General features: G+C 34.2%; 3 protein-coding genes and 1 pseudogene across 6 annotated transcripts; 1 reads left to right on the top strand and 3 right to left on the bottom strand.

The window, feature by feature from the left end:
• Positions 1–365: 365 nt before the first annotated feature.
• On the bottom strand, positions 366–3,138 carry LOC148766561 (uncharacterized; annotated as a pseudogene).
• Positions 1,312–1,850, bottom strand: LOC148766562 (protein TIFY 10a-like). Its single transcript, XM_088827027.1, has 2 exons — positions 1,697–1,850; positions 1,312–1,607 (listed from the first exon to the last, which is right to left on the bottom strand). Exons 1-2 carry the CDS (start codon positions 1,810–1,812, stop codon positions 1,322–1,324), a joined length of 402 nt encoding a protein of 133 aa, XP_088683153.1. The 5' UTR covers positions 1,813–1,850; the 3' UTR covers positions 1,312–1,321.
• An 11,468-nt stretch (positions 3,139–14,606) lies between the features above and the next one.
• Positions 14,607–16,582, top strand: LOC105954225 (palmitoyl-acyl carrier protein thioesterase, chloroplastic). Its single transcript, XM_012977899.2, has 6 exons — positions 14,607–15,071; positions 15,157–15,290; positions 15,401–15,514; positions 15,607–15,775; positions 15,867–15,935; positions 16,055–16,582. Exons 1-6 carry the CDS (start codon positions 14,697–14,699, stop codon positions 16,409–16,411), a joined length of 1,218 nt encoding a protein of 405 aa, XP_012833353.2. The 5' UTR covers positions 14,607–14,696; the 3' UTR covers positions 16,412–16,582.
• A 405-nt stretch (positions 16,583–16,987) lies between these two features.
• On the bottom strand, positions 16,988–21,966 carry LOC105954224 (CDP-diacylglycerol--serine O-phosphatidyltransferase 1-like). 4 transcript variants are annotated; one of them, XM_088826155.1, is made up of 13 exons: positions 21,409–21,966; positions 20,077–20,270; positions 19,807–19,872; positions 19,635–19,694; positions 19,352–19,442; positions 18,781–18,835; positions 18,613–18,692; positions 18,407–18,523; positions 18,201–18,285; positions 17,996–18,087; positions 17,618–17,871; positions 17,443–17,531; positions 16,988–17,348 (listed from the first exon to the last, which is right to left on the bottom strand). In XM_088826155.1, the coding sequence occupies exons 2-13, from the start codon at positions 20,238–20,240 to the stop codon at positions 17,215–17,217; spliced, it is 1,287 nt and encodes a 428-aa protein (XP_088682281.1). In that variant the 5' UTR covers positions 20,241–20,270; positions 21,409–21,966; the 3' UTR covers positions 16,988–17,214. The 4 variants fall into 4 exon arrangements, with proteins under 4 accessions (XP_088682281.1, XP_088682280.1, XP_088682283.1 ...); XM_088826154.1 differs by having other exon boundaries at positions 20,077–20,267; XM_088826157.1 differs by lacking the exon at positions 21,409–21,966 and adding an exon at positions 21,055–21,393.
• Positions 21,967–22,982: the final 1,016 nt, after the last annotated feature.

Raw genomic sequence — 22,982 nt, 5'->3', positions numbered from 1 at the left:
ATATATATAAATTGATGATGTATTTCTATGGGTGTCTATGATTGGGTACTGTGTTGTGTCTCCTAGTTTCTATGGCAGCCTGTGAGTTGAATATGTACTATAATAATCTATGGCATGATATCTGTAAATATTTTTATACAGTTATTTTGTTGTGATGTTTTTTTTTGGAGACCTATGTTATAGACATATCAAACAATTGCTATTATATGATATATAATTCTATGTTTAATTGATAGCCTGTCCTATGTGGCATATTTTAAGATTATTGTTAATGGATTATGTATGTTTAACTCATTGCATAATATATGTAGTATTGTGGTATACTATGGGCCTCTTTGGTTTGATTGACGTGATAATAGGGGTGGGATGAGATACTTAATACTGTGATTAAAAACATGATGAATGTTATTAGTCATATCATTTGGTTAGTTGTATTAACTCATGACTAATAATATGTTGACTATTCAGTTTCCATTTTGTTTGCATGATTTAGAGAAATCAGCTGGGATTAAAACCATATTGCCGTAAATGCCCTTACAAAAGTCATATAATATTTTAATCTGGACTTTTGTTAATTAAACAGTATAAATCCCCTTTCCCCCAAAAAATATCCGTCAAAATCCTAACTTCACAAACATTGAAACCACATCATCGATTTGTGCTATGGAACGATAGATTTGGAGAATGGATGATACCGGCAGTAGTAGTAAGAGAAGGAGCGAGAGTAGCAACCGATTTTTCTCGAACAACGCCAACCACGAGCCTGCTTTTTGTGACTGTGGCCGGAAGCTTCTTGTGCAAACATCATGGATGCCGGCGAATCCAGGACGGCGGTTTTTATCATGTCCACGACAGAAAGCAACATCTTTTTATTACCACAATTCACCTCATTGGGATCGAGCATTTGCAGAAGCGTACCGACATTCTGATCGTTTTGCACGAATTTCTTTCGGTTCTAGGACACAACCAACATACTAGAAAGTATCTCAGCTGCAATTTCTCGTATTTCAAACGATTTGGAGTCGAGAAATTTAACAAGAATCGGCATAAACCCTGCATCACCCATTAACTTCTTAGCTTCCTCCGAAGTTCCACATAGCCAAAACGCAGCCTTTAATGTCAATTCTTGTACGGAAATATCGCCATATCGAAGAAAATAAAGTATATGATCCATAAACGAGTAATTTATAAGTATACTTATCAAATTTTCCGACGAGGAACAAATACTCATACTTCCCCTAAATGCCACTTCTCTTGTCTTTGTTGAAACCGATGATTTTGGATCCAACCGCCGGCTGAGTAGGGCGGCGGGTAAGGTTAATTATATGAGCAGCTTACCGGAACCAACCGCCGGCTGAGTAGGGCGGCGGGTAAGGTCCTGAATCCCAAAAGTTGGGCTGAGATTCGGGGTGTTGGTGGCGGACTCCGTCGGTTTCTGAGTTACCGGAGGGAAGGCGGCGGGATGGGGGTTCTGAGCAGCGGCGCTAGACTTGGTGGCTAACGACATGATTTCCTTGGCCTTCTCCGCCGGAAAGTTGTTGAATACTATGACTTGACCCGCATAAAATATGGTCATCTGCCCGGTTTCATTCTCGGATCTGGTACCACTGCATAAATGAAAAATCACACAATTATTTCTCAGAAATTTATCAAAATAATATATATAAAAAAGTAAACTCAAAATTTTCTTAATTACCTGTCGGATTTATCCAGTGTTTCTACTCCGCCGTTGACGAGCTGGGGAAGCATATTCACGAAGTTTCCGGCGCCGGAGTTCTGATCCGATTTCTCAAGCATCGGCAACAAATTCATAGTCCCTGTTTAATTTCCAAAAAATAAATAAAAAAAGATGAATAGCGCCGCCGCCGCTCAGAACCCCCATCCCGCCGCCTTTCCTCCGGTAACTCAGAAACCGACGGAGTCCGCCACCAACACCCCGAATCTCAGCCCAACTTTTGGGATTCAGGACTTTACCCGCCGCCCTACTGCAAATCTCCAACAGGGCAGGCACTCCGCCGTGGGCGGAAACCGACCATACATTATCGGAATTCTCCGTGACTTTCATCAAATACCTGGCGGCAAATTCTTTGCCCAGCTCACTCCCAGATTCTAGAACCCTTGTCAAAGGGTCAATCACCCCTGCACCGATTAGAACACCCTTATGGGACTGAAAACATGCAATTAAAGACACTGATTTGGCCGGCTCCTCTTGAATTTCGCTCTCCTCAAAATCGAGAAGATTCACGAGGAAATTGACGAAACCCTCGAGTTCGACGGCGGATTTCACGTAGTCTTCTAGGACATGATGAACACGAAAATCAAATCTGTAACAAACCGATTTACCGGAGCAAAAAAACACTGACCTCACTAACACAAACGACTTTCAGTGACCGGGTAATGGTGCCGATTGCTTAGCGAGAGTAAAAGCCTCAGATTGATATGCGCATTTTTAAGATTCAGTTGAAAATTTTAAGCATGAAAACGTTGAAGAAGTTGCAAAAATTACCTTCCTTTGAGGTTAGGTTTTACTGATGTCAGGATTTGTTCACAAGTACATTTGGTTTTTATATGAAAGGAATCAGTAATTATCTAAGTGTTGCAAGGGCAAAAACGATATTGCACAACCCATTAGATGATGGGATTAATTGATGACTACATATCACGCCAATATTGGCGTGACTGTCAATAATTCATTTGAGGGATGGAAACTGTGGGCCCCTTTATCAAGGCCTTACCAAACCACCAAACCAAACAAAATACACGAAGGTATTATTCATCCCATCAGGCCTAATATTGCAAACCAAAGAGGCCCTATGGGTACTATGATGTTCTATAGTTTTCTGTCAATTGCAATATTCCCAATTTCTTAATATACAAATATTGACACTACAATTACATGGCATAGGTACTTTTTAATCTTCAACCATTCATGTATCTTTGATCATAATTAAAAGTGTAGTTTGTTATATTCGCAGGAGAAGCCATGAATGTTGCGCGCAAAACGAGAAACAAAGGTGGTTACATATCGCTCTAACTTGATGTCTACTGTGGCCTTCTTCAAAGGAGTGCACCTAAATAATGCCCACCTATAATGTCTGAAGAGAACCCCATTTTTCAACCTCGTATTACCGTTCCCATTTTTCTACATAATTAGAGAATATTTTCTTTATATGCCATTGGAAATCAAAGAAGCAGATGACGGTGTTGCAGAAATGAGAAAGGACATTGTAGAACAAAAACTTATGTAGTAGTTACGTTTTTCCGCTCTCATTTTTTTTTGTCTATTGTACGCAAACAAAAACTTATGTAGAAGTTAGGTTTTTCCGCTCTAGCTTGTATCCGTGTTGAAATATTCGAAACAATATGTTGTTTATTGACACAATATCTTATCTATATTGCCTTTTGGAAAGTAGCTTTGTTGATATTGTATACTTTTGTTTATTTGTGTATAGGAATACCATACAATACTATGCGCATGCAGGTATTGAAATGTAACAATGTCAAACACCGTAGTACCCACAATACTATAGTCTTCTATGGCAGACTATGAATTACTACAGAACATTGGATGAGCGCATTAAATGACAGTGCACCAAAACAAACTGTACTATTGTTCTAATGTGTGGCCACTGATGCAATGCTGTGATAATTATGATTTTAATAATAACTAAACTGTACAATTACATTATTTGTAAAAACAATAAACATGCATCATATTTTTCACAAAAAACAAATCAATTTACAAACAAGAAAATACATAAAAACTTGAGGCAGATTCAATCGTGCAATGTATTGAAAATTACTATTGAAAAAATAAATTTAAAAAGAGAACTAATTTAAAACAAGTTAACACATGAAAGTGAAACAGCACGTAACCCCATAAAAAAAAGTTACAATATCGAGAATGATACAGTTCTAACCCATAAATCCATGCAATTCAGTTTGATACATTTGTAGAGTTTTGTTCGTTTGGTGATTGGAAGAGTATGCGTAAGGTTGACTAACCAATTGGGAATAATTGTTTACAAATTGTATTGAATGTAAAAATATGAGGCCTCATATAATACTGTAACATACTACAGTTATCTTTGGTATACTATAGATCACTACATAAACTTTAGATATGTGCACTTGGTGATAAAGTGCACCAATAGTGGCTGGATTGCATTGTTATATCTTATGGTAATGTTGCAATGATGTCAATATTGTGATCCAAATATTACGATACAATGCAATGAGATTCTATGTAAAATTCATAAACATATATGATATTTTATGGAAAACATTTTTTCTGTGCTCAAATGTACTGTATAGCAAACTTAATTATGGAATTGCTCAAACATGAATCCTTAAAAGTAAAATTAAACAGAAAAATACTCTAAAACAAATGAATCCCTGAAAAGTAAGAAAACAGTGCAAATAAAAACATAAATCCATGAAAGAAAGAACAAACATTCGTCACGAAAAAAAACCGATATTGAAACGACACAGTACTGCCCAAAGCATAAATACATGAAAGAAACAAAAAAAAAAAAAAAAAACTAAGTCTTTAGGTCAATGCAAACTTGAAACATGGAAAACAAAACTCAAAATCAAAACTACTGAATAGCCCTTGTGCATGTATTGCATAGGGACATTCTAAACTCCTTCGCACCACCTTGGAAGCATTGACCACCATCCTTGATTAAGGTTGCCCAGAAACAACTAAGTAATGGAGTAGGATCACCATTAGGAATATGTGGATCAGCACTACTCACAATTGGCATACCATAATCAAGTGCTGGCAGATTTTCGTGAATAAACAAATTCCCGCCCGAGTGCACAGCAACCCCCTCTCGCTTCTTCATAATTATCTCAATCCGCTCAAGCTTAAGCTCGTCAATCAAAGAGAACATGTGTGCCACGTCGTCATCATCGGTAAGCATGCCCTCTCCATCATCCAAAACCTTATACGACAAAACCATATTGAGTATGTACAACTCATTCCATTTAGCCCTCACATAACCAACAAGCATGTTGAAATTCATATCACCAGACACATTCTTGATGCCAAAACATTCACCAAACCGAGCCTTTCTCAATGATTTGCGGTGTCGAGCTAGTCTCGGAGGATGTCTGCAGTTTCTTAGCCATACTCCTTGTAACTACGCCCATACTTGATGAATTCGAAGTAGCAGCCTTCATCGCGAACATAGAGCGGTTACTGCAATTTTTCGAGGATCTTCGAGAGAGAGAAAAGATGAGAGGTAGAGAGGTCCCACCGGGCGTGCCAAAATTTGTAACAACAAATTCTTATCTGCGATATAAACAAACAAGAAAAATTGAACAAAGATAATTTTATTGAATTAAAATAAATAAATTGCGGGTTACAATCTCTATTTTAATCCTCTGATTCTTCTCTCTAGAACAATATATAGTTGACTTGAATTTTCGGAGTCGGGTCGTTGACTTGATCTTCTCCGGATTTGATTTTGGATTTGAATAACGTTTTCCAAGGGTCTTGCGACTTGAATCTCGGATCAAACGTTGAACTTTGACTTGAAAATCTTGAAATTCTTGATGGATTTCGCCCTTCAATCTTCAAATGATCTTGACTTGAATTGATTAGCGTTAATCCGAAGGTTTGGCACCGTTATCTCGGATCGAACGCTGGATTTGATGAAGAATGCCTTGAATTTTCTCAAGAACACCTCGAATTTGACGAAGAACACTTTGAATGTAGAGAGAGAATCTTACCTCCTACGAATTCTTCTTCCTTGCTTCTTGAATTGTAGAGAGAATTTTGCTCCTACGGTTTCTGCTCCTTCAGTTGTGTCTTGAATTGTGAAGGGAGGGTCCCTATTTATAGTGGTAGAATAAGAGTCATTGATGGGCATTACTGATGATGTGGCGCGATTTGATTGGCCCGATTTAAGTTGATATTTATCTCTTGTAACTTGGAAGAGAAGAAATAATCCGATTGGCCAATAATTAATTGATATTTATTTCTTATAACTTGGGAGAGAAGAAATAATCCTATTGGTCAATATATATTTAAAATCAATTATCTATTTAAATTATGATTTTTTTTAATAAAAAATCTTAATATTAAAATAGAAAACATATAATTGATATTTAATATATATTGGTTTTCACGCATAAATCCACTCGGCTCTATGGAAATTAGCAATTTAATTGCTTGAAAATTCATTCGTCTACAGCAAGTGTTCAGGTCACAGGCCTGTAGGGCAAAAAGAAAAGCACTTGATGCAATTTAGAGCATTGTATATGAACAATTCAAAGCAGTAAGAAATTACTGTGATGAATTAAAAAGAGCAGATTCAAGTGACACTGTTATTTTGAAACTAGCAGAAGATGATGAAAGACCTCTAGATTCCAGAGACTATTTGTTTGTTTTTCAGCTTGTAAAGATGGTTTTAAAACAACATATAGGCTTATAATAGGTATTGATGGTTGTTTATTAAAGGGCAGAGTGGAGGGCAACCATTATCAGATGTTGGGAACCCTGACAACAATATATTTTTTATTTGTTATGAAGTGGTGGAGAGTGAAACAAAGCAAACTTGGATGCGGTTCTTAAATTTATTATATGGTGACATAGGCTTTGAGAATCCCTTTAACCGAACATTTATGTCAGGCAAACAGAAGTGATTGACTCCTGTTTTTTATACATTATTTCCAAATACCGAGGAAAAAATAATGTGTTAGGCACTTGCACAGTAATATGAAGAAGGACGCATATGAGGGTGTAGCAATAAAAACTGTCGTGTGGACCGTTGCAAAGGCAACTAGATTTAATAGTTTACTAGGAGAATGGAAGACCTCAAGGTTATTGATGAGGGTGCTTACAATTGGTTGGCCAAAAAACCTCCACGAAATTGGACAAGATCCATTTCACTACGCTTTCAAAATGTGATATACTTCTAAATAACATGTGTGAGTGCTCTAACAGCTTTATTCTTGATGCAAGAGTGAAGTCAATTGTTCCAATACTTGAAACAATCAGGAATTTATTGATAGCTAGGATATTAATCAAACTGGGAAAAAGATGGAAAATAGGACTCAAACATTTGTTCTAAGATAAAAAATGTATTGATAAAAAAATATAAAGAAGCTGGTGAATGTATCCTACGAGATGAGATTTAACTGACATCCCTGTAGACATATCATTTCTGCTATAGGGTGCAAACATGAAGATCCTTGAAGATCCTGAGCAGTATGTTCATCACTATTACAGTGTTGAATCATACAAAAGGTGTTATGAAAAAAGCCCATATGTCCAATCAGTGGACCAGAGTTGTGGCCACAAAACAGTTTGTAGCCTTCTTTCTTACCTAACTACAATGGAAAAACTTGTAGGCCAAAAATGTTGAGAAAAAGAGAAGTTGATATGCCACCTGCACCCGATCAAACAAGGCTCAAAGTGGTTAATAGAAGCAGTAAGTATATGCAATGTTGTGAGACTGACCATAACACTAGGAGTTGTGGCAGAAAAAAACAAGGCCAGCATGTTCATCAGGTCCATGAAAGGAGTTCCAACACAACAAAATAGTGTAGTTGGCAATGAAAAAAGAGTAACACCATGAAATTAAGAAGTTCAGTATAATAGTTCTTAAATTTCAATGACTGAGTCTTCAATTTGTCCAATACCAAGACATCCACCATATAAGGTTGAAGATGTTGAAAGTATTGAGCGATGATTACGAAGAAGTTAATATTCCTCGAACGTTTACTCAATAATCATTTTGTAACAAATCTCGGTCTGTTGTTCCACTTGATGTGGTGATTGCAATGGCTTATTTAAAATCAAAAGTTATGCATTGTGAGTTAAGTTGGTTTTAGGTGCTTGTTTCCATAAGTTTTTAATTGTTGCAAATCTACTGAAAAATAAACTAAAAGAAAAAAAAGTAAGGTCATGGATGCTTTATAAGGTTGTTATTTTAAGATAAGCAAAAGAAAAAGTAGGGTCATGGATCCATTTTCAAGAAGCACTTTGATAAGTCGACCATTTTATATGGAGAAATGGCAAAACGCAAAGTGTCAAAATTTTAGTTTGAGGATAAATTGCACCTGCATCGTTTGAAGTTAGGCGTAATTACGTACATCTAGACCCTCTCTAGTTTAGAAAATTATGCAAACATCCTTAACGTGAAATATTTAAAATGGTTGGCTGTGAGATTCGAACTCAGAACCTTTCATTTGGCTTGCCTCTCATATCAAGTTGAATGATCATCTCAAACAAAGGTTTAATATAAATATCTCCAATATGATGTGTTGACCAGACATAACCGATCGAGCCAACAGTTTGGAAAAAAAAAACATAATTACAGGTTAACACCGTTGATCGGCAGTTAATGGTTATCAAAAATAAAAATGACAGGTAAAATCAGGATTTCAAATGTTGAATCGTGTATGTTGAAACTTGAAAGGATTAGTAAGGATTTTTTCATTATGGATAGACTTTTAGTAAAAGAGATTTATTTCTGAGCTTTTAAATAAAAGAAAATTATGTCTCGACATATTCGCAAAAGTTTTAGTGTTGATGGGTTTATAGGTACACATGGCCATGGGCCGGTTCGAGACGGTTGGATTTGGTTCATAGTTCACTTTTTCAGGAACCGAAACCGGCCCATACAACACACGATTCGACGGTTCGGGCCGAGCCGCCGACCGGCAATTTATATATATATATATATATATATATATATATATATATATATATATATATATATATATATATATATATATATATATATATATATATATATATATTTGAAATAAGGGTAAAAAATAATAATATATTTTGAAGATTTAATGATGAAATAAAATTTTAACAAGAGTTAAAAGAATAAATATTTTTGAAATAAAAATTTTTGAAAGACAGTAAGTTTTAGAATAAATAAATTTTTAAATTGGAAAAAGGGAAATGAATGAAGGATTTAAATTCTTTATGTTCAAATATTTTAAAACTTTAATGTATTTTTTATTTAAAAAAAGTTAAATTAGTTGTTTTTAAATGTTTTTTTAAGTATTTAAATACTTAGTAGTCAAATTATGCTTTTATTTGAATTTTGAATTACGTAAAAACTTAATTTTCAAATATTTTAAGTTTTTAAATACTTGATGTATTTCTTTTATTTTTTATATGTGAAAAGAAAACTTAAAAGACTGAATATATTTTTTGAATAAGAAGAGTGAAATTAATATTCAAATATTTAAACTTTTAAATACTTAATGTTCAAATATTTTAGATTTTGAAATATTTGATAGATAAATAAATTAGAAGAATTACTTTTATATAGGAAATATTTAAAGAATTAAATGAATAACTTAAGGCTCAAACTTCAAATATTAAAATATTTTTTTTTTAAATTCGGGTGAAACCCCCGGCCGAAGCGACGGTTCACGGTTCATATTATTCTAGAACTGGGTCGGTCGCGAGGGACACGGGCCGGTTCACGGTTTCGGTATTGATTCACCGGTTAACGGGCCGGTCCGGGCCATAAAACCGGGCCATGGCCATGCCTATCTATAGGAGATTGTCCCATTAATTAAAGTTTGATAATAGTTGTTTGGATAAGAATTAAATCTGAGAATTGTTTTGCTAAGTTTAAGGAATTTTAGGTGCCTTAGAGCATCTCTACTCATTTCCGCTATTTTTTAGGGATTTAATAGGAAATGTGGTTTTAGAATGTTCACTAGAGATTAGAGATGCTCTTAGAGCATCCACACTACTCACTAAAACCCATCCCAAAATGTGGATCCCTCATGCCATCTACACATTTAAACTTCTCTTTAAACAATGGTCCCATTTAAACAGTACTTAAACTTCAAACTACTTCAGAGCATCTCTAGTGGACACCTTAAAACCAACTTTCCTATTAAATCTCTAAAATTTAGGGGAAAATAATGATGTAGTGGGTTGACATTGAACCCCTATAATTTCTTTAAATATTCGGATACCCTATTAAATACCCTACAGTTACAAAATTGTTTAAGATAGAGAAATGATGACTAGGAGTGAGAGAGAAGGTGGGATTTATAAATGGTAATAAATTGGTAATATTAATTATTTATGGTTTTATAAATTGTACTTAAATAAAAAAGTAATTTTTTTGATTTTTCTAATATTAATTATTTCGTTAATGTTTTTTTAAATGGTAATTAATTGTAATAAATATCAGAAAATTATAAATACATTAATCATGATTTTTATCATTCTTGAAATAAACATTAATGTATAGTTTTTTATTTTAATTTGTAAATTATTGAAAATCTTTAATCTAAAAAAATGTTCTTGATTTTTTTAGTTTGTCTCATTAATTTATTTTAAATTAAAAACAATTATTTCATACGTTAAGTATATTATATGTATGTTATCTCCAAATTTTTTATTAATTAATGCAAATACTAATTAGACGTTATAATAAAGTTTTCTTGTACAAATATTATAACTAAGTATAAAAATATTATATTTAATTAATGAATATTTTATTATAATTTTAATATATAACTATATAAGTATAATTTTCAGGGAATACTAATATCCACCAATTCAACACCATTTATTTTAGGGGATAAAAGTGGGTTGCTTTATTTGGGAATTGATTAAATTGATGATGTGTCATAGGAGTGGTTTTGGGGTAAATGAGTACAGATGCTCTCAATGGGTTAATTTTTGTTCCTCCTAGGGATGGCAATTTTACCCGCCCCGAAAAATAATGGGGCGGGTATGGGATTGAATTTTTTTTTTACTGGGGACGGGTTTGCCTATACCCGCCCCGTAAACCCGCCCTGCACCCGTCCCCATACCCGCCCCGCATTATATATATATATATATATATATATATATATATATATATATATATATATATATATATATATATATATATATATATATATATATATATATATATATATATATATATATATATATATATATATTATTAATTATTATATTAAATATAAATAATTAAATAACAGTAATATATTAAATATTAGCTAAGAATTGAGATTTTTAGGTTTTGATTATATAATTAAATATTAATATTATAATTAAATTTCGATTTATTTGTTAAATAAACCTTTAAATTATAAGTAAATTACATATTTATTTATTAAAAAAAAATAGGCGGAGATTTTTACCTGCCCGATACCCGTGAGGATTTTATGGGGCGGATATGGGGATTCTTTTTATAACGTTCGGGGATTTTGACGGGAATGGGGATGGAGATTTCCATAACGGGGCGGGGATGGGATTGCAAAACCCGCCCGATACCCACCCCATTGCCATCCCTAGTTCCTCCTTAGAATGGTCCCAAATATTAAATTCTAATAAAATATTCATTATAAATATAATAATTGTGAAATTATATTTTTATTTTTTTTTATATTTAGTTGGGAAAATATATATCTATCGTCAATTTATATTAATTTTTTAATGAAACTATTTTACCTAATTCTATATAATGTTTAACTAAGTTGTGAATTATTTATTTTTGTCTATTTCTATAAATATTAAATTGTATTTAAAAATTTAAAATATTTACAAATAACATAAATTAATATAAGATATTATAAATGAGTTCGGATAAAATTGTTGAAAAACCTCTCCAACTAAAGGCATAAAAAACATGAACAAAGATTTACGAGAAAGTTAATAAACTAGTTATTAGGATCTATAAATGTTGACTTATTTTTTCGTGCACGATTTATTGTTTCTCTACCCTGTTCCATCAGGATTAAAAGGAATACGTGAATCCATAATTTATATGTAATTGTAATATTTATTGGTGAATTATAACAGAACAAATGACGGTTATTTATAGCAGAACAACATTGAAATATGTGTCTTGTATTGTATAGTAAAACTTTCATTACGGTTGAATTTTTGAAGTGTGTGCCCTGAATTTCAATAGCCAATGGAGAGGTATGAAATGCGTGCCTGGAAATCAAACGCCAACAAAGATTTTGAAACGTGTGCTCAGTTTATTTCAAGCCTCGTATCTTGTTTATTGCATGTCCTGTAGGCTCAAAAGGTTTCACAATATATATAATTTTTATAAATAGATTTCGTCCTATGCACACACAAAAATGTACCAACTCCATAACATATACACTTACTGTTATTTGTATCTAAATTATGGTTTCTTCATGGCTCCCTCGATCCTACACCCGGTGAAAAATACCGGGTGGGTCTTCTGCTGCCACGTGTCCCTTTTTTTATTTTTCTAAAACCCCTAAAGGTAAATCCTAGTGGGGAATATATTATAAAATACAAAAAGAGACACGTGGCAGCAGACCCACCCGGTGTTCATTACCGGGTGTAGGGTCGAACAAATCTTTCTTCATCTGGATGGTTTCCACAAAATGAATTGGCATATTTCCAATTATCAAGTTCTTCATCCACATCCTCCGAAGAAGATTTTGTTTCCATTTACATGGAGAAAGAGACTCAAAACATGCTTAATTTTATTCCAGGAATATATCAAGGGTATATAGAACTAGACACGGCCATGGGCCGATTTTCGGCCCGGAAGCAGCCCGAACCGGCCCAAACCGTTGACGGGTGCACCGGCCCGTCGTCCCCGGGACGGGCCCGATTCTATGAATTGGTGAACCGTGAACCGTCGGGCTGGCCCGACGGTTCACCCGTATTTTAAAAAAAAAGTCTAAAAAAAGCTGAACAGGCCATTATTTGCTTTTTTTTGAATTCCCCCCCCCCCCCTCCCCATTTTTTCCTTTAAATACACTCACACCCCATTTTTTCCTATAAAATTAAGTTCAAGTCCTTTTATTTATTTCCTTTTAGTTTTTTCGTATTTAAAATTAATTCTTTTAATTTATTTATCCATAAAGTATTTTTCAAAAAAAATATATATATAAATATAATTTTCCGAGCCGACCCGGAACTGGCTCGGATAGGCCCGGAACCGGAGTGAACCGGCGGGCCGGGCCGGCCCGCCGAACCGCATGTAGTACGGGCCGGTTCCGGTTCCGAAAAAAGTGAACCATGAACCGGCGTGAACCGGCCCGGAACCGGCCCATGGCCGTGTCTATATAGAACAACCAGCTTAACGACAATATATTGATCGTGATCGTGAAAAAAATCACCAACAATTATAGATGATCTTGGCCAATCATCTATTCAAGAAATAACTGCTACACTTTGTATACTTGCTTATGGATTTTCTGCAGAACACTGTGGGGCGACGACTGCAGTATCGAGTCTGAAGAAATTTTGTTCATCAATAATTGAATTGTACGAGGAACAATACATGCGCTCACCAAATAAACATGATATTGCGCATTTACTTCAAGAAGATGGATCACGAGGATTTCCAGATATGCTTGGTTCTTTAGATTGTATGCATTGGGAGTGGAAAAATTGTCCGACTGCTTGGCACGGCACATATAAAGATCCCCATCATAAGCCAACTTTAATTTTAGAAACTGTTGCATCCCAAGACCTTTGAATTTGGCATTATTTTTTTGCTTCAATATCTGAGGAGTGATAAAGAGGCCGAAAGCCTTCCACTATAGCAGCCCCTTCTCTCCAAAATTTAGAGATTACTTAGAATCTGACACAAAATATATTTGAAGAGTAGATTGTGAATGCTCTTAGGTAGAATCTAGAATCAAAGTCAAAAGATGTAATCAAGAATTGATTTGACTCTGAGTTCACTTATTACTTGTTTGCCTCACCTACACGTGAGATCTGACCCTCCACACATAAACTATAATTATCCTTTTAGCTCCGATTATTGAAAGGTATGTGATCAATTAAGTGATAATTACTCTCTATTTTAATGGTTTATTAGTCATTCAATTATTAATAATTTAAACGTGGAGGGTTTTCGCGGAGTCGACCTCATACTAGCCACCGACTCACATGCAATCAACAACCTCGACGAGTTCCAGACTCTAGTGCAGTAGTTAAACTTTATTTGCTTCTTGTTACTTTGTTAGGTATGTAGCCAAACCTATTTGTAGCAATAAACGTATAATAAATGACGGAAGGACTTATGAATTTTTTTATTTTCATTATGTCCTACTAAATGTGTTGCCTAATTTTGCTGTCCCGATTCTGGCATTTCAATTCTTTTGCAACCTTTAATCATTGAAATTAAGTAGTGTGGTCTACGTATCTCCTATGATTTACAAGATATACTAGAGTGTATATTTTTACTCAATGCACTTATATAGTTAGTTGCAAGCTTCTTCATTAAAAAAAATTAATAAATAAATAAAAAAGAAAAACTAAGCAGCCATCTGATTAAGGACAACCAAAGAACAGAAGCTTGGACAAATTGATAATCCCAAGCCCAAGTTATAGGAAAAAAAAAAAAAAAAAAAGCAAGAAAGTGAATTTTTATTTTATTAAAAAAAATCCATATATTAAATTAATCAATTAAAAGTTGGTGCATGTCTTGTTTAAATCTGTCGATTAATGCTAAGCATAGATCCCACAGCTCACATCACCCATTCCAAAATTTAAAATCAATCAAATAGACACCAAAATGTCTTTGAAATGACCAAATCTAGAAACAAAGTGCTTCTTTTTTGTTGTTTCCCAACCTTTGTAATACTTTTTTTAGTCCCATCCGCCAAACACACCCTACAATACTATATAAGCAGATCAAGGCATTATTACTTTTAAACTTTTCTTTCAACTGTAGACCAAGTTAGTAATAAAAATGGGTACTATCTCCCACCACTTGTCCCTTAGCATCCTATGCTCCGTCGACAAAAATGCTCGAAAACCGAATAAACAGAAACTCCACTGCGTCAAGATAAACGGGACCAAGAGTAGTAACAACGTGCAGTTATTGAGCCAAGATAATAATAATAATCATGTAATTGCAATAAGCCCTTGTGTTGATGAGAATGTTTCGGTATTCGAGCAGCAAAACCGTCAGAATATCCCGACGAAGAAGCAGTTGATCGATCCGTATCGTCAGGGAATTGTCATAGAAGACGGTGTTGGATACAGACAGACAGTTGTCGTCAGGTCATACGAAGTGGGCCCCGATAAAACCACCACCATCGAGAGCATACTCAATTTGCTTCAGGTAAAATTAAATAGTTGACTTTTAATTTATAAGTTGGTGTTTGGTCAGTTCGATAATTTTTTTCCGGCTCTGCCCGAAAAAACAGGAAACGGCATTGAATCATGTATGGATGTCGGGGCTACTAAGCGACGGGTTTGGTGCGACACACGGGATGATGAAAAACAATCTGATTTGGGTTGTTTCGAGAATGCAAGTTCAAGTCGATCATTATCCAATCTGGTAAATCAATTGTTTCACTAATTAACTAACTTGTTATATACTTATTTTATTTTTTTAAATAACAAATTAGTTATATATATATAAAAAAATATATATATATATATGAACAGGGGAGAGGTGATTGAAATAGACACATGGGTTGGAGCATCAGGTAAGAATGGAATGAGGAGAGACTGGCAGCTCCGGAGCCAAGCCACTGGCCTCGTTTTCGCACGCGCAACCAGGTATAAACGAACAATATGCACAATGTTTTTTTTTTCAAATATATACATGTATATATATATATATAACATATATGATGGATATTTTGGAACAGCACATGGGTGATGATGAACGAGAAAACGAGGCGTCTATCAAAGATTCCAGACGAAGTAAGGGCTGAGATTGCACCGTGGTTCATAAAGAAGCAAGCCATAAAAGACGAAATTCCTGAGAAGATACACAAACTGGATTCCAATGCAACCTATGTTCACTCAGACTTGAAGGTACAAACAAAAATACAAAACCCAAAAAAAAAAAAAAAAAAAAAAAAGAACTGATTGGTAAAATGTTGATTTTTTTTTTCGATTGGAGCAGCCAAAGAGGAGTGATTTGGACATGAACCATCACGTGAATAACGTGAAGTACGTCGGATGGATGCTCGAGGTAAATACCGAACTTTCGCTTCGTTAATTTCCTTCTCAACAATTTTCATTATAATAAAAGATGGGAATGAATTTGTGAATCTTGAATTCTTTTATTTTTTAATTTTTTTTTTTTTGCAGACAATTCCCGATGAATTCATGGAGAAGCACCAGCTTTCCGACATGATACTAGAATACCGAAGAGAGTGTGGTAGTTCCGATGTGGTGCAGTCACTCTGCGAGCCGCAACAATACGAAGGGCTTCTAAAAACTGGGATTGATCAACAATATAATAATAAACATAATCACATTGGATTGAATGGGAATTCATTTTCTTCAGAAATTCTCGAGGGAAAAGGTTTGTTCGGGTGCTTAAATATCGGGCCGTTTAGCTTCACTCATCTGCTACAGATAAAAGGGGAACTCAAGAATGAAGAAATAGTGAGGGGAAAGACCTTATGGAAGAAAAAAATCAATTCTGCACCATTTCATTCTTAGCAAAATTTATTTTGTAGCGTTAAACAAGCCAGTCGACTTCTTCGGGAAGCAGAACGAAAAATGTACACAAATAAAATGTGCCGAATTAAAAACATAAAAAACATGGAATTTGTACAAATAAAATTGTAACAAGGTGTAGGATCATAGAACAGTTTTGTTCTATGTCAGCAAGTTTAAAATCACTGTCGAATATTCTCATTTTAACATTGTGTCTGCTTATAAATAAAAGAGAAAAAAATAAAAATTTACGGAACAATATCAAACCAACAAGTGGATGACGAAAGGGATGGGTTCGATGGAAGTGAGGGAACAAACAAAGTACACAATGCTAAAATTCCGAAAGGCGACGTAACATTGAATATTACATTCTTGTCACCTTGTTTCAAGAAAATACAACAAAGACTGCGTAGAGTTTAATGAATACGATATAAACTTTGGAGCCTTTACATAGTAGTAGTCCTCGCTGAAATTTAGTTTCGAAAAATGAATGAACTCGAAGAATAAAAAAAACCACCAAAAAGGGTCTCAAAGAATGGAATTGCTTGTCCTCCGAAATAATTTCAGACAAATAGCAACTTTCGAGGGGGAAAGAAACGACATTTTCCTATTCATGAAGTAAAAGAATCGAGATAGTCTACATAAATAATTGTAAAAGAAAAAAAAAACTCTAACCTATAATAGAATGCATTTACAGCTATAAATGTGGTGGGTATTTACAGCAAAAGGTTAATTTAATCAAGAAAATAAAAACTCGAGAGATCTCTAAGGATTTGCGAAAACATACTAACACGAAAGATCGAAATCTATTGCCTCTTTCTCCGTAATGATGATCTGTGCAGCAGTTGCCATGACCATGCACCCAATGATGTCACAAATCCAAATCCAACACAAGTCCAAAATATAACTAGCCACTTTGGCATGGCATTAGGAAAAAGTCCTGAAATTAATAAATAAATGTATATATATTAAAATCAACAGAACCTCGAATATATTTGCTAATTTAAATGCTAATTAAGCAAGGAAAAAATTACCGTGTCCAAACTTGATACAAATGAGGAGTTCGACAATGCAGATAGCAACCGAAAGCCAACAGAAAGATCCAACCTTTTTCACGGGTTTTCTGTAATAGCAAAAAGTGATTTGAGCAAATAAAGTCTATTGAATAAAATAAAATAAAAAATAGTAAATTGAAAGGGAATTAAGTACCTGTCTTGTAGGTAAGAATTGTACTCGCGGATTGTAGGTATGGCGAGTAGCCACCACAAAACCAACCTATATACGATGAGTGGGTTTCGAGGAGGAATCCAAAGACAAAACTTGAGAAAGAAGGTATTCAGTTCCACAGTCAAGAAAATTACGCAAAGGCTGAGAACTTGAATAAATCGGAACGGACCAAGAAAAGGGTGCCATTCGTCTTTATCCCATCTCGCAGGTGTGAATTGACCCAGTGTTCTTTTCACCTGAAAAAAACTCACAATTATGCAGTAAGTAATTTTTGCCTTGGTTTGTATCCACACAAATGGCAGCAAATAAAGACAGTAAAAAAATAATAAAAATTACGACAAGTGTTGCAAACTGACGTACTTTGCCCATGATGTTAGGTTGCCTGCTTATACCAACCCACTCATAAGTTTTACCGTCGAAATACCGAACAGTTTGCATTCCAGCCCAAATACCTGTAAGCAAGGACTTAAGTGTTGGAGGATTTAAATAAAGGTAGAGGCAGGGGAATTTGCATCAACTGTTTCGACAATAAAAAACTAACAAAAGACAAAAGCAAAATCCATACCAAACCAATTGCAGATTAGTATATCGAGAATAATGCTGTCCCACCAACACTCGTTGAAATTCGGCAACATGTGGCGAAAGGTAAGCTGAAAACACCAGTAAAAAAATCATCTCAGAGAATAAAAGACATCTATGTATAGTAATGAGTACTTGCTTCGAATTAAATAAAGAGAAAAAAGAATAGCAGTGTAATAAAAGCTGACCGACCTCCATTAACTCAAACCCGATTGAAAGTAACCACAAAAGAGGCTGATTACGGATCATTATAGCTTTCCCCCACCATCCAAGTATATGAGCCACTACAAACTCGTCAAAAAGTGTCTCCTAAAAACAATTACACCATGTCTTTATTTACGAAGAATGTAACAAGAACAGAAGATTCAAATGCATGAGCAAATATAAAGATAACATACATAAACATTCTTAAACCTGCTCGTTGGATTTTCAGGCACGTATATTCTGCAATCGGCACCGTATGATCTTTCCGGAAGTTCTGCATCAGATAAATTGCACAGAATTGAGACCTTATAAATTGCATGCTGATAAAAAAGAAAAGAAAAGGAGAGAGATTAAATCTTTACCAACACCAAGATCAGGGTGCAGGAATTTCATAAATTCCCGAGCGTCGTCACGCTTCTGCAAATAAGAAAAACGAATAGGTCCATCAGAATCGAATAAATATAACTGTGAAACAGCAACTTATAAACATCTGCATATAAAGCAGTCAACATAGTAACTTTAGTTGTCTTGATTATCATATGGTACACAGAGCAGAACGGATTCCGCTAACCTATTAACCCTATGATTTACTATATATTGGAAATGCATATTCCGGTAATTTACACACTCCGATAAAAATGAGAACTAACAGAAGACCAAGACGTCATTTTGTAACTACTTTTGTCTGCCACTCTGCAAAATTCTTATGCTCGTTAAAGTAACTTCACAGAACGAATAACAATAACACTATTTTCTCTAGCAGACTGTCTATACAAAACGCCCATCGCTAAAATACTTATCACAAATATTTACTGAATACGAGAGACGATGCTTAAATCAATATCAGATAAGATGCTTACTACTGTCGAATAAGCCATAAATTCCAGCTAAAATAGGAAAAAGAAAACGTAAGTGGCTGCTAAAAGAACTAACCTGGAATAGCAAAAATGTTAACGCAACAAGGTAAATAACAGCCATCCCGTGAACTAGGCGCCAAATTGCAGGATGTGGTCTAATAAGTACTCTGTAAATAAGAATACGAGTATACTCAGAAAATAATAAACAAATCAACAAAAAACTTTAAGCATCTACTCCATATATTTTATAGATTTAAACTGGTCTGCGTTTATCATCTGGCAAAGCCATGCTACGTAGTTAGAAAATCGATCTGCTACTAAAATTGCGTAACGATAAATAGAACAACTAAGCAACTTACGTAGAAGGAGCTTGTAATAAGCTATAAGCAAGAAACACAGCAATCATTGCCCATACACCCCTATACAAGAATTGAGCAACAGGTATTAAGATCTCGAGAAACTCATCAAGGATAAGAAAGAGAGAACAAAATAATCATAAACAAGGCGTAAATAAAGCTTTGTAGGACAGACCTTTTCACAGAAGTAACAACGTCGCTCTCTGAATTGCGTCCGGGGTCAAGAGCTCCACTTACCCATCTGAGAAAAAATATTCAAATAAGAAAATTACGGGAAAAATTGGAATTTGTCAAAAAGAATGCAAATTAATGACTGCTGTTCTGCTTTCCAGAAAAGAAAAAAAATTATTCGGAGCAATTCGATAATTCGATAATCAGTCAATCTACCAAATATTTGGAGTCCAAAACTTATAAAATACAAGATATAATGATGGAAAAAACTTACACGAGGAAGCATGCGCCAATAAGTAACAAAGTAATTGTACGAGGCTTATAAGCCCAGGCAGTCCATGGGTCAAGCTCATCTTCAATATTTGATATGCTGACGTCACCGTTTTGATAAGTGGTCGTATCCTTTTTTCTAGCTTTGCGAGGACCGTTTACTTCCATAGCTCAGAATATCAACCACTCTGAGATCTACTGAGAGTCAATAGAGAAAAATCAGTGAGATGGATAACATTTTCCTAAGACGTTATGAATAGATACAAAACATTATACGATATTATTCAGGTAATGATGAACAGAGACGCAAAAAAAAACGTGCAAAACGCCATATGATCCTTCTTATCGAAATCAAATGGAGAAAACTAGATAACTAAACCTATTCGGAATGCTCTCCCCATAAACAAACCTGATAATCAGTAATCATGAAGAGAGTTTTATAAAAAGAACTCAAAGAGCAACTGGTAACAAATTGAATTTTAGTAATTTTTCACAAACGAAAGGGCAATCTCTACTGTCAATTGTAAACAGTTTCATTTGTATGCATCAAATGCACACCATCAAAATGACTCAGACTAGCTCCGAAGAGTTCACATATTCAAACGAAGACTTCTAAGAACCCACATCCTATAAAAATAAATTAGAAACTAATCGAAAAATGTAACAACAAATGATGCTATATCAATGCGAAAGTCGTAACAGATCTACAAGCATATTACCTAACAGTTTAAATCAATCAAACGAAGCCCAAACAAGAGAATATTCCGATTTGCAACTAAATTTTCCTTTCAAATTGACTTAGAATTGCAGCAACATAAATCCCCTAATTAGCCTTCTCTAATTAATCCATGAACAGTAAACAGACAACCAGCAGGACAGTTGCAATGTTTTTCAAAAAGTAACCAACTTTTCGACAGCACAATTAGAAATAAAATTAAAAGTGAAAATTGAATCTTCCCCTAAATTAAAATTTAAACAATACCCAATAATAAATTGGTGAATTCATCCGTTGCATGCAACAAAAAAAAGCAACAAAGCCACCATCAACAATTCTAATGAATTAAAGGATGTAAGAGTCTCGAAAACTCAGATTAATCCATCATCAAACATAAACACCACAGAATTAATTACGTCCGGTGCATGCGAAAAATCCAATCAAAAAAATTTAACTGAAAGATGAAGTTTATACACACACAAAACACAGCTCTCTCTATATATACATACATATTATTAGGAGAGGGTGACAGTGTAAATATAGGAGTAACAAAAGTTGCATATATATACTAGTGGCGGTGGTGATTAAATCGTGTAAAAATGAATTAGTGAGAGAGCGTACCAAATAATTATCTCCTACTTACGTAGAGAAAAAGGCTGACAAGCGATCCCAGTGGCACGAATTGACAGGGACGGAATCTCAGCCGTCGGATCAAAACCCAGGGATACGGTCATGGATTTTAGAGAGAGAGAGAGAGAGGACAATTTTGCCTGACTTTACTAAAAGGCAACTCGCACTTCCATATCAAACACTGTCAGTGTGTGTGTGCGCGTTAATTCTGATTACATAAAACAGTAACAAATATATATATATGTGTGTGTGTGTGTGTGTTAAAAAGTGAAAGAAATGTTGTGAGAAGGGAGAAAAAGGAGAGGTAGAGAGAGAAAATAATTTAATAAAAAGGTCTCTATTAATTGGTAGTGTGAGCTTTTTTCTATTTCAATGGCGGCAGCAGTGCACTCAGCAGGGGCGGCGAAAAGCCGTGATGTGTTAAAAACGGTACGGTGGTCAAACACAAAAACTTTTTTTAGAGAGAGAAAGTGAAAGTGAGAGAGAGAGAGAGAGAGAGAATCAAAGAAGATTTTGAAAAAATTGGGGTTTCTGATTTTAAACTTGTACGAATTTGATTTATGTTGGACAAAATGAAAATTAAACAGAGGCCGGGGGGTGACGTTTTGGGTTGGGGGTGGGGGTGGGGGTGGGGGGTGGGTACCGACTACGTAGTGGCATGTGGGGATTGGTTTTGGTAGGATTGATTTTTTATTTAGTTTTTCTTTTTCTTTAAGTTATTATTATTATTAAATAATTGTCATTAATATTGGACCACTTTAATAGTTAAATATAAAAAAAGTCTACATATTAAAAAATTGCCACTCGAGTTTTTTAGTGTAAATTTATCTGTTTATAATTTATATAAATATGTAAACTAAAATATTTAAAAAAGTTATGCATAAAGATATTCTAGTATACATTGTTATTATTATTTTTACTGGCATTTTTTTCCCATGTGATGCACGGGATATTATTTCAAAAGTAAAAAAAAAAATCAATTTAATACATAATAATAAAATAAATTACATTTATATAGTAAAATTTAAAAATGTAGTATTATTCATATTTTATAAAACATTAGTCTTTTTTTTAAATCTTACATATTAAGATTTATAATCCAAATATATAGGTTTAGATTCAACAAAATCGAATTTCTATCTTTATCTATTACGATTTGAAATATATTGATGAGGAGATTGATAATTGTTGAAAATTAATACATAAAAAATATTAAAAGTAAATAATTACAAAATTACCATTAAAGTTTTTTAGGATTATCGTTTCTTTCTTTTATATATAAGATTATATTTATTTATTATTTATCCATAGTTAATGGACTTTCGGCCGTCCAAACTCCAAACTATGAATTCTATACACTTTTAGTTCAATTTCTTTTTTTTCTTTTGTTTTTTCTTTTCTTAAATTACCCTTATATTCTAGCGTTCCAAGAGAAAAATCCATGGTATTTGGATCATGCTAACCATATTTTCTACTTTCACAAATATGCGTACAATCGATCTTTCATTTCGATTCTCGAAAAATTCTTGTGGAAATTTTATGTTATGTATTTAACTTTTTCACAT

This window comes from Erythranthe guttata, chromosome 12 (assembly GCF_056151865.1).
Source record: "Erythranthe guttata isolate IM_541 chromosome 12, IM_541, whole genome shotgun sequence".
NCBI lineage: Eukaryota > Viridiplantae > Streptophyta > Magnoliopsida > Lamiales > Phrymaceae > Erythranthe > Erythranthe guttata.
Note: the sequence above shows the minus strand (reverse complement) of the source record. Positions and strands in the feature narration are given on the sequence as shown.